This window comes from Abramis brama (assembly GCF_963993115.1).
Source record: "Abramis brama genome assembly, chromosome: 11".
Taxonomy (NCBI): Eukaryota; Metazoa; Chordata; class Actinopteri; order Cypriniformes; family Leuciscidae; genus Abramis; species Abramis brama.
In genome coordinates this window covers 7,918,274-7,932,042 of record NC_139973.1, presented here as the reverse complement: position 1 = coordinate 7,932,042, position 13,769 = coordinate 7,918,274, and the positions used below count along the sequence as shown (strand labels likewise).

Here is a 13,769-nt window from a genome sequence, read left to right as displayed (position 1 = left end):
CGGCAAAGCTGAATTTTCATCATTTTCAATGTCACACGATCCTTCAGAAATAATTTTAATATGCTAATTTGGAGCTCATGAAACATTTATTATGATTATTAAAGTTGGAAAAAGTTGTGAAGCTTAATGTTTTTGTGGAAACCACAGTACATCTCTTCAGGATTCCTTTTCAAATAAAGATTTATTTGAAATATATCTTTTGTAACAACTTTTGATCAGTTTAATGTGTCTTTACGGAATAAACTTTTGTTTTTAAACTTGTATCCCAATTTTTTTTAACGGAAGTGTATCTAATATATTTGAATAAAAAATATATATATTTATATATGCTAATGCATGTTATACATTTTATTATATTTATTTTGTGTACACATTTTTAATAATGCATAATAATACATACATATTATACAGACACCTAAGATATTATATCATGCAGATAATACATATTTTACATTTTTATATTTATAAATATTTTACTCATTAAATATTAGTGCTGTCAAATCAAATAATCATGATTAATCGCATCTAACATAAAAGTTTTTGCTTACATAATATATGAGTGAGTAATGTATTATTATATTTATATATATATTATATGTCTGTGTGTATATATATATTATTATATTTATGTATTTTATATGTGTCTGTGTGTGTATATACTGTATACACACACACACACACACACACACACACACACACACATATATATATATATATATATATATATATATATACAGTGGTTAAAGTGGGATTTGGCAGGTGGGGGAACCCTCAAATTTTGTGTAGGTGCAACAGGGAAAAATGACTCACCGTGGGACTACATATTGAGTATCGTGGTATAGCAATACTTTTTGGGACAAGAATGTCACTGTGGCACTGGCACCAAGTATCATAATACTTATTTAATACTTATTTTAATGTTTTTATTTTGGTCCATCTACATCTACACTGATATGATGATGATACTATGTTAAAATTGCTGAACACGACGATATTGAACACAACCTTGTTTTTCACAATGTAAATTTAAACCTAAAAATGGGAAGTCCAAAACTGACTGAAATGTGAGGTAGTTAGGGGGGTTCGGGGGCATGCTCCCCCGAGAAAATTTGTATTTCTCTGACCAACATATGTGCAATTTAGGGCTTTTGAAGGCCAAAAAAAAAAAAAATGCTAAGAAATAGCTTAAAACTTGGTCATTAGATTATTTGTCAGTACCCTCTCCTCATCTTCATCTTTATTTTTCTCTCAGTCTCCTTCTGCCCTAATTCTTCCCATCCTAAAGCTGAACTTTGACTGATAGTCTTTTCATTTTCGTCTGTGTCAGTGAAGAAAGTAAACAGGCTCAACTGATATTTATATGTTTTATGAATCATTTTCTGAGACAAGTTTTAAGGCTACCAGGAAAGCTGTAGCCTAAGTCAGTACTGCCAATAGGAACCTTCTACAAGCTTTGGAGTTTGAAAACGTCTGTTTTTAAATGTTAAAAGTAATTTTAAATAATACAAATTATAGTCTACGTTTAATGCAGTTGGTGGAATTGGCAGACGTTCCCTTAAGCATCATGCGCTGTGGAAACGCGTCAAAGCATTCTCGGTTATAAATATAATATGTAATATAATAATAAAATATATTACAAGGGAAAACAAATGTCCGGCGAATATCGAACCTAAAACTAACTTTACCGCGCTCAACCCCCGTGAGTGCATTCACGCATTAGTAACCGCTGGCGTTCAGCGGGGAGGGGAGGCGTGAACCGGTGTAGATGCACTAAAATCAGACAGGAGAACCGTGAGAACATAACGTCGGGAAGCGTGTTTGTGAATGCGGGGCCAGGCGGTGATATTCAGTTTTGATATGATGAATAATGAGAATCATTGAATTTGCTTAGAATGATTTGATTTGATTTGAATCTATTTATTTATTAATTTATCTGAGGTGCCGGAACGGCCCACTTTAACCCCTGTATATATATATTATACTGTATATGTGTGTATATGTATATATATGCAGACACGCACACACACAGACATATATATAAATATAATAATATATACACACACATATTATGTAAACAAAAACTTTCATGTTAGATGCGATTATTCGATTTGACAGCACTATTAAATATATTTATATATATTCATATACTCTTAATTATATTTATTAAGGTAATGTACATTTTAGTTTTTGGACACGATTTGGCACTAATTACTAATTTTAAAGTTACTGTACTTTTGACCATGTGTACTTAATTGCCGTTTTATCTTTTGCACAGAGCTTTAGACTCAGCTCACCTACCAGTGTGAATGTAGTATGGCCAGTGTGCCTTCTCCTCATTGGTGAGTTTGGTGCTCTCCGTCGAGCCTGAGGGAATCTGCATGTCTGCAGTGTCATTATCCTCCAGCCATGTTGGTTTTGATGAACCCTCTCCAGAAGGCCTCTCAGTGGAACGGGATCCCTGCTCTTCCACTATTCTAGGGGCCGATGTAGAGTTCTCAGTGTTAGCATCCGCCCTCTCTCCTTCCCGCTCCCTGTGTTTTGATGTTGGGATGGGGGCAGTTGGTTTTTGGGGCACCGTCTTGGCCTGCTTTTTGTCCTTGACTGTCGCATCTTTCCCCCTTTTTTTCTTCTCCTCTTCTTCCTGTTCCTCTTCCTCCTCCTCTTCCTCTTTTTCCTCCTTCTCCTCTCTTTCACTGTCTTCTTCCTGTTTGTTATTAGCTTCAGTGCTGTCCTCCGAGATGAGGACGTTGCTCTCAGACGGGGTGCTTTCAGCAGTGGGAGTGGATGGGTGCTGAGTGGGCGTGGGGCCTGAGTTTGTAGAGTGGGTTGGCCAAAAGGATCCTGGGAGGGAAGAAATCACACTGCCACTGAAGCCCAGTCCTGCCAACAGAGTGCTGGTCACCACAGATGCTACAGTGGCTTGTCCTCCGCTGGATGGGGGCCCCATTCCCGTTGCCATGGAGACAAATGAAAAGGGGAGGCCGGCGGACGTCCAGGTAGAGGAGCCTGAGCTTATAGGGGCCATGTCTGCTGAAGAGGCGGGGGACAACGTCGGCTACAACCAGGGCAGAAGAGGAAAAGAAAAATTACAACGTGTGTAGAGAAGCAAATACACAGATTTAGAAATGATTAACCCAGTTACCCACCATTCCGGTTTTCACAATCCTTGTCCCCTCAAATATCCTTGTGGTGTTTGCTTGAAGAATAAATCACACAATGTGACAATCAATATTAGTGTTGCCATGAAATCAAAATGGACAATTCTTGTTTGTTTTTTTAAGGAATAGTGCAGTATTTATTATAAATCATTTATCTGGCCTTGTCCACATTAATACGTTTTCATTTGAAAAAGCATCTATCATACATACATACATCTATCTCTGTTTTGGCCTTCCGTCCACACTGAAACAGCGTTTTTGTCCTTTGAAAACTGAGCTTTTGAAAACGCTTTTCCAAGTGGATAAATTTGAAAATGATCCTGCCAGAAGAATAGCATGAGAACGTTATTATGTATTCTGTATCATCTCAGTTATGAGATGAGGATTTACGCATGCGCAGTAAGGGGAATTTAGTGGTTTCCGACGTTTCAATGTGGATAAGAAACTTTTGAAAACGCTAGTGTGGACGGAGAGCGTTTTGAAACTAAAATGCCTTTTTCAAATGTATCCGGATTAATGTAGACGTAGCCTTATTCGTTTAAAATTCACATGCTTTCATAATATTTAATCAAATAAATAACGTCCCCTCCTCTTGCAGCGACAACTCTTCTTTTCTCTGAAGTTTACTGGCCCGAGGGCGGAGCAACCTGTCACTAACATGAGATCGACCAATAGCAAACCACAACTGTCTTATCTATTCCTGATGGCTGGACAAAATTAAGTCCTTCCCTATATTTTTGTCTAGTTCGAGAAGCCGTTTCACTCGGATATATGTCACAAAACATTTCATGCCGACTTTAAGGCTTGGTTAGCAGCAGTAATTGATTATTTTTATTTTTAAGAACAGAAAGCCACATAAAATCAGACAAACCTCTGAATAAAAGTGTTTGGCTGAAGTCACTGCGCTGGTCTCTCTGACATACAGCTTGCACTCTGAAGAGATACAGGACATCTGGAGACACAAGTGAGATGACTGCCCTCTGCAGGAGACATACGACACACCATACATTTTAATAACAGTACAACTCATATAGATTATTGGATATAAATTGGATAGCTCAGAATCTCCTTCTACTAATACAGCCTTTGCAGTATGTATAATGTGTGCAGATATGAATGGAATACCCAGATAAACAATACACACTTTTTTTGAAGAAATTAATACTTTTATGCATTAAACTGATTAAAAGTGACATTTTAAATTGTTTAAAAAAAATTCTAATTTCAAATAAATGCTTTTAAACTTTCTATTCATCAAAAAAGTATAATGTATCTAATATATTAATCAGCACAACTATTTGCAGCACTGGTAATAATTAGAAATTATTAAGCATCAAATCAGCATATTAGAATGATTTCTCAAGGATCATGTGACACTGAAGACTGAAATGTAATTCTGAATGTTGGACACAACCAGAGTGTCCCTTCAACAACTACACACAAATCCAAAAACCTCATTACACAACACACAGTAAATACGACAAGATGTTATTTTCCAAAACCGAAATGTCAAAGCAAATTAAACATTTGCCATTATTATTTGTATAAATTGACACTTATTTATTGCAATGTCCTGCTCCATCTTTCAGAGATCCACAGTCTCCCAGAAATAGATAGATATTCATTTGAATTTCATATACCCAAAGTTGGTCTAGATTCACTGGCACAACCTGTGCTGTGACTGGGCTCAGAATTGAAATAAAAATGTAAATGTAGAGGCAAAAAGATTGAGGGAGTCATGATGGGATGCAGAGTGAAAGAAAGTAATTGGACTTTAACCGTGGCAGTTATATCCCTTAACTAAATCCAAATCTAATTTGACCAAGGCTAAAAAAGACTGACAGCACTCATCAGAAAAAAATCCTTCAACTGGCTGGACACTGTCTTGTTGTTATGCAAACTGTGTGTGTAAGGCTGCTCCAATAAGGTGACTGACAGACATGGGTGTAAGTCATTCATTAGACTTGAGGGAAGAAAGACAAAATACTGTCCAAGTCCATCAAATCGATGAGAGCAGCCCATCCATCAGAATTATGCTGGGAACCAGAAGACAAGACCCTGGCTACAGGCAGTGACATCATGCTTCAATTTTTGTATCAAGGGTGAAATTACACAAATATACATATACAATTTTTCCAATTAACTGAACTGGCACATCACACCAATTGGGCCCCCTGCCCAGGAGCCACTGTCTGCAATAGTGTCTTAATTGGGGGCAGTTCTAGGATTTGATGTTCAGGGGGGCTTATCCCTCAGTGAGAATGTGTAGCAAGAGACCATTGCCTAAATGGTGCCTCTGTATATTGGCACCACTATATTACTATAGTGACTCAAACCAGTACCCTACCAGTTCTTAAATTGGTAACAAGTCTATACAAAAACCAGTCTTTCTGCAGTACAGTTCAAATTGGTACATGTTTAGGCTACTCTTTGACTAACAGAAGATTGTCATCATATCATTTCTATTAACAAGTATTACTGTTAACTAACTAAAAAAACAAAATATGGACTCTGGGCTCAACACTAAGGATTTTTTCTTCTGGCCTGGCCGGATCACAGCAAAAACGAATTCTAGCCTAACTAATATAAAGTTCAAACATTAAAGGGATGGTTCACCCAAAAATGAAAATTCTGTCATTAATTACTCATACTCATGTCGTTCCAAACCCGTAAGACTTTTGTTCATCTTTGGAACACAAATGAAGATCTTTTTGATGAAATCTGGGAGCTTTCTGTCCCTCCATTGACAGCTACGCAACTACCAGATTGTAAAACAAATCCATATGAATTGAGCGGTTTAGTCCAAATTTTCTGAAGAGACATGATCGCTTTATATGTTGAACAGACTGAATTTAGGCTTTTATTCACATATAAACATTGATTTAACTGCTATAACCCTGGTCTTAACTCTTATTAATCTTTTTCGTTGTAGATAACTGCCGACAAGTCTGGGCACTACAACACATCTTGAGATCTCGGAGATGTAGTGACAGAGGTGTTCCATTACATTGCGTTCTGTCTAACTCATGAATCTTCAGCAGGGGGTCTCTAACCCCCTAAGGGGTCCATAATGGTACTGCAATTATTATTTAAACTTATTTGGGAAGCCAATACATATATGCATGAAACAACCAAAATATGACGCTTATTTCAACTAAAACTAAAGACTTCAGTCAAAGAACTCATTGTTAATCCCACATTAAAATATAGTAAATAAAATGCATCATATACTTCAAATGTATAACCATTTTAATAATAATTATCAATAATGATCATATCATTAGTCAGTATGATTTTTTAAATGTTTTTGGGGGAAAAAAAAGGCTATGCTCACCAAGGCTGTATATATTTGATACAAAAATTATATAAATATTATTTTAAAATAACTGCTCCTATTTTAATATATTTTAAAATGTAATTTATTCCTGTGATGACAAAATTTTCAGCAGCTAGTCTTCAGTGTCACATGATTCTTCAGAAATCATTCTAATATACAGATTTGGTGCTCAAGAAGCATTTCTTCTTATTATTCAGGCATGAAAACAGGTCAGGGGTAAAAAAGGTGAGAAGGATGCGGCATATATATACCCCCCCCCCCCAAAAAAAAATGAATAAATAAATAAACAAATAAATAAATGTAATGAGTGAGTAGGAACGCGTGAGTTAACACGCACAGCTGAAATAAGTACAAAATTCTCATTTATGGACCTCTGCCACTCTAGGAGGGTTCGGGGGCATGCTCCCCCGTAAGAAAATTTGGTGCTTTTTAATGTTAAATTCATCAATCTGGTGCAAATTAAACAAAGAAAAATTCAAAACTCTTTTAGTTACAGTGTCTGTCTACATTACTACTACAATAATAGTTATAATATTAATCCCATGATAGTAATAGCCATATATTGTAAAACAAATGCACTGAAAAATAAAGGAAACTTTCATAATTAGTTTTGTACTAATTTCTATACTTGAAAGAGTATATTTCTATACTTCACATTAAAGATTTGATTGGGCTAGCCCAGTGTCAATCAAGAAAAGAACCAATGGGCCGCTGATCTACGTGTTTCATCGAGTGTCAGAGAAAAAAAACTATTTACTACTACTATTTATCACGCATTAAAAATGCCCCAAACCAGTCGTCTGTATGATAATCTGAAACAAGGACTGGTGGGCCGTTGTCCTGCTTCACTTCACAGATGCTGAGTGAAAGGAGAATTATAGAATGAAAGGATACTCATTTATATGACACTTTATTCATCAGGAGAACGGCTCGTTCAGCGCGTCATACGTCGTCCTTTCAGTTTCGGTTTTCAATCGATCGAGTTTTTTCACGTTCTCTCGATAAACCACCCCTTTCAATCCGATCGAAATTATTTGTAATAGAGCTGACACTTTGAGTTTTTAACGGGTTATGTTAAAGCCCTACATGTTATTAATGTTTTTATGAAATATCTCTAGTGAATGCATCATATCACCGTATTATTTATCGCCATGCGAGCCACAAATTAAAGCTTGGCGAGACACATGAGTCTCGCGAGCCGCGCAATGAATAACACTGCACTGTTCCTGCTCGCTCAGCGCTCACGGCGCCCGCGCCCGCTCGCGATATTATCTCGCCCACTTCTATGTCAAAATAATGACATTGGCAACATCGCTGTCTGTATCTGACAGGACAGTTAACATTGTAAGCTAACTTACCTCAGGCTTTCTTTCCGACGTGCGGTACTTTGTTCGGCAGTGTGTGTCCAGTTGTCAGACTCGCGGTGTAAAAGACTTTGAAAACATTTCTGCCCTAACGTTACTCTGACTCGTATTGGCTGTCATGTTTCGGCATTAGGAATGATGATTGTTTTTTAAAGCTGCGAAGTTTATGGTAACTTTATAGGGGATAAATGCTGGCCTCGACCTCGACCCCCCCCCCCCCTAAATATTTTCTCATCGGATCTGCACAAATCACGTAGGTGACCCTTTTAGGTTTTAAAACGGCGAATTTCGCCGAAAGGTGAGGAGTTTTCATGCCTGATTATTATTATCAAAGCGCAAAACAGTTTAATTCTTTTTTTCTGGAAACTATGATACAATTTTTTACAGGATTCTTTGATGAATAGAAAGCTCAAAAGTACAGTATTTATTTGAAATAGAAATCTTTTGTAACATTATAAAAGTCTTTACTGTCACTACTGATCAATTAAATTGATCAATGAAAAAATATCTTACTGACCCCAAACTTTTGAACAGCAGTGTATAACACATTAATAAGGACTATATGCATGTTGTTAAACACTCAAGTTTATATAATATTTAACAGGGGCTTCTTGAAGGTCTAGTTGAGTGTGTCACTTACATCTTCAGTCAAATGTAACCTCAAAACAGTGATTGGATAACCGGTTGAGCTAGAGTGTTTGCGGTGGTCGACACAATGATCTGTAATGATCAAACAGCTTGCCCTTTCATTGTTGGGAAGCTTACCGTGCTGTGTTCACTGCTCTGCGTGAAGGTCTTCTCAAAAGGCATTTCATCCTTTACCCAGCTGTAGGAGACAAGGAAGTCCAGTATAGGCGGGTGGTAGACAGCTGACGGTCTGTCCCAGGTCAGCACAAGTGCAGTTCTGTTCAGTGGATGAACCTTCATGTTGTCAGGGATGCTGCTGCAGACTGGATAGAGAGAGGAGAAGCAGAGCGATGAGATGAGACTGATAAAAACAAGGAGGAAGAAGGTACAGTTGTTCTCATTTGATTAGGGATGTGTGATTGGAGATAAACAGGCGGAATTACGGCTGTTCGGCAGCGGGAGCGGAGCCAGATCTCTGCCGTGCAGGTCCATGACTGCAGCCCCCAGGTGAAAATAAATCTTTTATTGCTGTCTGAGTCACCAAAGCGTTCTCACTAGAAACTGCTTCAAAGTGGAAAATAATACATGAGTTCATCTCAATCTGCCTCCAGGCTTTTCAAACAGCCTTGCGTGGCTGTGGCCGTGCGCACTACTGTGTGTGTATGTGCTATGCCCAGTGGTGGATGAAGTACATGCTAGTTAAAATATACTGATGAAATATTACTGCAGTAAAAACACACTACCTTTCAAAAGTTTGGGGTGTTTTTGAAGGAAGTCTCTTATGCTTACAATGGCAGAATTATTTGATGAAAAGTACAGTAAAAACAGATACATTGTGAAATATTATTAAAATTTAAAATAATTGTTATCTATTTTAATATAATGTAATTTATTCCTGTGATGGCAAAGCTGAATTTTCAGCGGGCAGTCTTCAAAGTCACATTATCATTCAGAAATCATTCTAATTTGTTGAACTGGTGCGCAAGAAACATTATTACTTATTATTATTGAAAATGTTTTGCCGCTTAATATTTTTGTGGAAACTGTATCATTTTCAGGATTCTCTAATGAACAGAGAGTTCAAATAAACAGCATTTATTTGAAATAGAAATCTTTTGTAACGTTGTTGTTACTGTCACTTTTGATGGCATCCTTGTTGAATAAAAGTAAAAAAAAAAAAACGGTAGTGTAAAAGTGCTGCTTTTAAAATTCTACTTGAAATAAATGCACAAAAGTGTACTCATGTATGATATAAAAAATGTCATTAATCTGCATATCGTGTAATGAATTTAATCAAATAAAATCACAATTAACCACATATACACTAACAATTTTTGCAAAGAAAAGCCTTCAAATGAATATAATATACACATATTGTAGCAGACAAGTCTAATGTGTGTTTGAATATCATTTCAACATAGCAGTACTGAAAGCGACAATCGATAACTCACCTTAGATCTTGAAAATAAAGGAAACAAGAACGTTCAAACTGTCAACACAGTGTGTATTTTTAATAATGTTAAAATGGTGTAATATTTTATTATGTACTTAGCAGTTTCATTGCGAGCGCCGTGCGCTTGCAGAGAGACTCCGCCCACACGCTCTTCTGATTGGCTGTGATTTTGATTCAGTCATGGTGTGGACAGACAAATTGCTTGTCGCTGTAATCTTTATCGTGTTGTGTCGGGTTTGGACGTGCTGTTAAGAGCGTTATCATGCACACAAAAACACGTCTCACCATGTTGCTATTTTTTTCCGAAAGAAATCCTGATTACAGTGACCTCATTGTTGGTGCTTTTTTAATGTCAAAGCCATTACAAACATGAACTCTAGGTTTGTTTTGCAGCAAAAAAGAAAATCCTAATCAAATCTACCCTAACCAGGCTTTCTAGCAGGTATTTAGCTCTTCATCCTCACAAAATCTGAATCTGCTGTGTGATGTCACAATCACGACCATAAGTTATATAAGTTTTTAATTATGACTACAGAGCCACTGAAAAGATGAACAGATGTAATTTGCACAATTGACGTCACTTATCACACAAATCATTTGGTGGGATGTGTTCTTGTCAAGTTGGGCGGACCGCATAAGTGGCGATTGATAAGGTCATTATGCCAAAAGCCTCTACTCTTAATGTGTGTATATCAGCATTAGCGACCTGTCAACAAGCCTGTGATAAACATGTCTGTGAAACGAGAGGCAGATCGCAAGAACACAAGAAGTGAAACGAGGACGAGGGGGTGATTAGTGAAAGGGCATCTGCTGTGGAAGTCGGCCTCGAGAGCTCTGTTAGCACGGGTGACTCAGCGAGAGCCCATTATTTTCATCAGTTCAATCATCAGCATGCTAATGACTGCCGCCATTACTGTCCGGCAGAGATAACGCTGATGATTCAAACTGACTCTATTCTCATGGCGTTTTTTGGGTTATGTAGTAAACAAGCTAAGATATCAGCACTGGATGTGCTGAGGGACAATAACGCTGTGTGCTTCACAGGTACGTATAGTACATAGAACTTTCCACAATTAGGGTACATAATAGGACTTGAAATAGTTTAAGAATGAACTAATCATTTATTCTTTATCAACAAGTTTTGTACAAATACGTTTCACTTGTTGCCTTCATGTATTTAGATCCTGTGCTTGCCTTGTTTCCTTTCTCCAAACCATAGTTGATGATTTTGTGTGCATTCATTCAATCCCACAATGCACTGCAATAACGAGTGTACAACCGATGTACGCTCAACGACTAGAGAATAGCCATAATGAACTGTATATATATATATATATATATATATAATTTTCTTTTTAATTATTTATACATATATGTATGCATGTATATATATAATATATATTTTAATAATATATATAAAATATATATTTATACATATATAAGATCAAAAGGATAAACAATGCAGAATTATTTTCACAGCCACCTTTGCTCATATGTACCAAAGGTGCCAATATTAGTGGAGGGCACTGTATGTATGTATATATATATATGATATATATATGATTAACAAAAATGTAAGGAAAGTGCCACAAAGGAAAGAACAAAAAACAAAAAACAATGATAAAAAGATGTATTAATGCAAAAGGTTTTTAAAATTGCTTGCTTCGAAAACACCAGAATTGCTATTTGGCCACACAGTGTTCATTTGTACGGGTTTATTTTTAGAGGGAATATTAATGACGATTATTCCGCCTTTCCGCTGTGTTGCATCACTCCAGACTTCATCACAACCAATAGCAATCAATTCCCTCAGCCGGAGAGGAAAACAGCGCTATCATTAACGCACACAGTACACCGTCCCCCAGTTACTGGGCTTGGCTCAGAGCGCTGCACTGCTGTAGTCACTGCATTAATAAATCCTATTTATTCAGTCTGTCTCAAGAGCAATGGATATCCTAAAAACAACTAGCTTTGCACTTTATTCATGAGATGAATGAGAAGAAACCCAAACATGACGTCTATGAAGAAAAAACTGAACTCTAGTTTTGGATAAGAGAAATAATCACGTCCCAGTTGGAAATTTACTGATGTTACATCATAAAGACTTTGCTGAAATGATCATGGACATTGTTATAAATAAAGCGAATTCACTATTGCCTAATGATAGGATTCTCTTACTGGTTAGAATTAACAGAAAAAAAAACTGTCTTCCTCCTTGATGGGTCAGGGCGATTTTGGTAAGAAAGGCATCATACCTCGTGAGGATTCTGAGTCTGCAGCGCTGGCCATGCTGTCTGTCATGACGTCGGGCATCCAAGCATCCATCAGAGCTGATTTGAAGATTTGACGGCTGTTGAGATCTTGAGTGGGCCGATGGTTATTCCTCAGGTAATCCACGGACTTCACATGATCCTGCTGCTCTGTGGTGAAGATGGAGTAGAACGCCTCTAGCTACAGCAAGAGAAAGGCAGAAATAGAAAGAAAAAAATATCCAAAAGTTTAAATGTGATTTTTCCATTTCAGTTATTCACTTCTATCAAGGGAATATATAAAGTCAAATTATTTTGGCCAAGAAGGTGTAGAAAGGAGATAGATACGAGCATGCTGTGTATGATTTAGTGGCTTTACTCTGTGTGATGCTGAATAAAGCAGGAAGCAAAAACGGATCATTTAACACATGTTAGCATTAAAAGCTGTGTGCATAACCAGAGCAAGTATTGGGAGTGAACCAATCAGTCATTCATCAATATAAAAATCTATAAATCTTTATATACTTTTACAATGATTTTTTTTTTTGGAGCGTAGCTAAGTGGTTGCTAGGGTGTTTTGGAGGCTTGCTAGGGCCTAGATGTGTTTAAAAGTGCAGTAAGCAATTTCTGAGAAACGCTGATGAAAGTGGATCGGACCGAGCACCACAACACACTTGTAGCCAATCAGCAGTAGGGGGCGTGTCCACTCATGATGGGGGAGAAGAGAGAGTGAGCAAGAGGGAGATTTAAAGAAAGACTGTAGAAAGAGAGATGGCTGAGAGACATTACAAAAGAGAAACGGTCAGAGGAATATCTCTGGAAAAAAAAGGGTTATAATCAGGCAAGAGCTTTAGGACCCGCGTTTATATTAGACAAGCTTTCCAGCGCTAGAGAGACATAAGCAGGAAGGCCTGAAAACAGATGCCGAGGTTGTGTTGTTTCTGCTCCATAGTGTACGTGAGTAACACTGGTTTTGCGATTTCACAGAACCAAGATATGCTGTTGTTGTAATGTTGTTTATAACAGGACAGTTTTGAGTGTCATTGTTTGTCTGGAGCTGCTGTGCTACTAGCAACTATCAATAAACTCTTGCTTGTATATACTCTTGTGTACTGTATATTCTTTTTTGTTCTTCCTTGTAGTTTGTTAGTCATCTTCACTTCATTTTTTGCAAAGCATTATTTTGCTTTGCTACAGCTATGATACAGAGACATCCACTATCGTATTGCTTGCTCGTGCATTTTGTGGGCGGAGTCATGAAGGGAGGGGTGTGTTTGTTTGGGCTGATTTTAAATATCAACAGTGTTTCTCAGAAATTGCTTGCTGCACCTTTAAGAGGATTTTGTCAGTCATATTATCATTCAACAAAGTAAAAAAAAAAAAACTTGTATAATTTGTATAAAAACAAATAAATAATATTATAATTATTATTTGTAGTACAATTATTATTATGACTAATAATATTACACTATGTATTATTATTACAAACAAACAAACAAATAAATAACACTAATATTGGCTAATGTAGATATGGTCACAGATATACTTTGCATCCCTAGAATAGAAATAGAATAGAATAGA

The 13,769-nt window shown here is 36.9% G+C and overlaps 1 protein-coding gene across 1 annotated transcript in view; it reads right to left on the bottom strand.

Moving 5' to 3' along the window:
• The window catches only part of ca16b (carbonic anhydrase XVI b), a 97,928-nt gene that overhangs the window by 14,092 nt on the left and 70,067 nt on the right, over window positions 1-13,769 (bottom strand). Inside the window, exons 8-12 of the mRNA XM_084127750.1 lie at window positions 12,195-12,390; window positions 8,625-8,809; window positions 4,030-4,138; window positions 3,147-3,196; window positions 2,299-3,055 (exon numbers count right to left, since the gene is read on the bottom strand). Of these exons, the coding sequence (XP_083983876.1) occupies window positions 2,299-3,055; window positions 3,147-3,196; window positions 4,030-4,138; window positions 8,625-8,809; window positions 12,195-12,390 (1,297 nt within the window). The remainder of the gene's footprint in view (window positions 1-2,298; window positions 3,056-3,146; window positions 3,197-4,029; window positions 4,139-8,624; window positions 8,810-12,194; window positions 12,391-13,769) is intronic.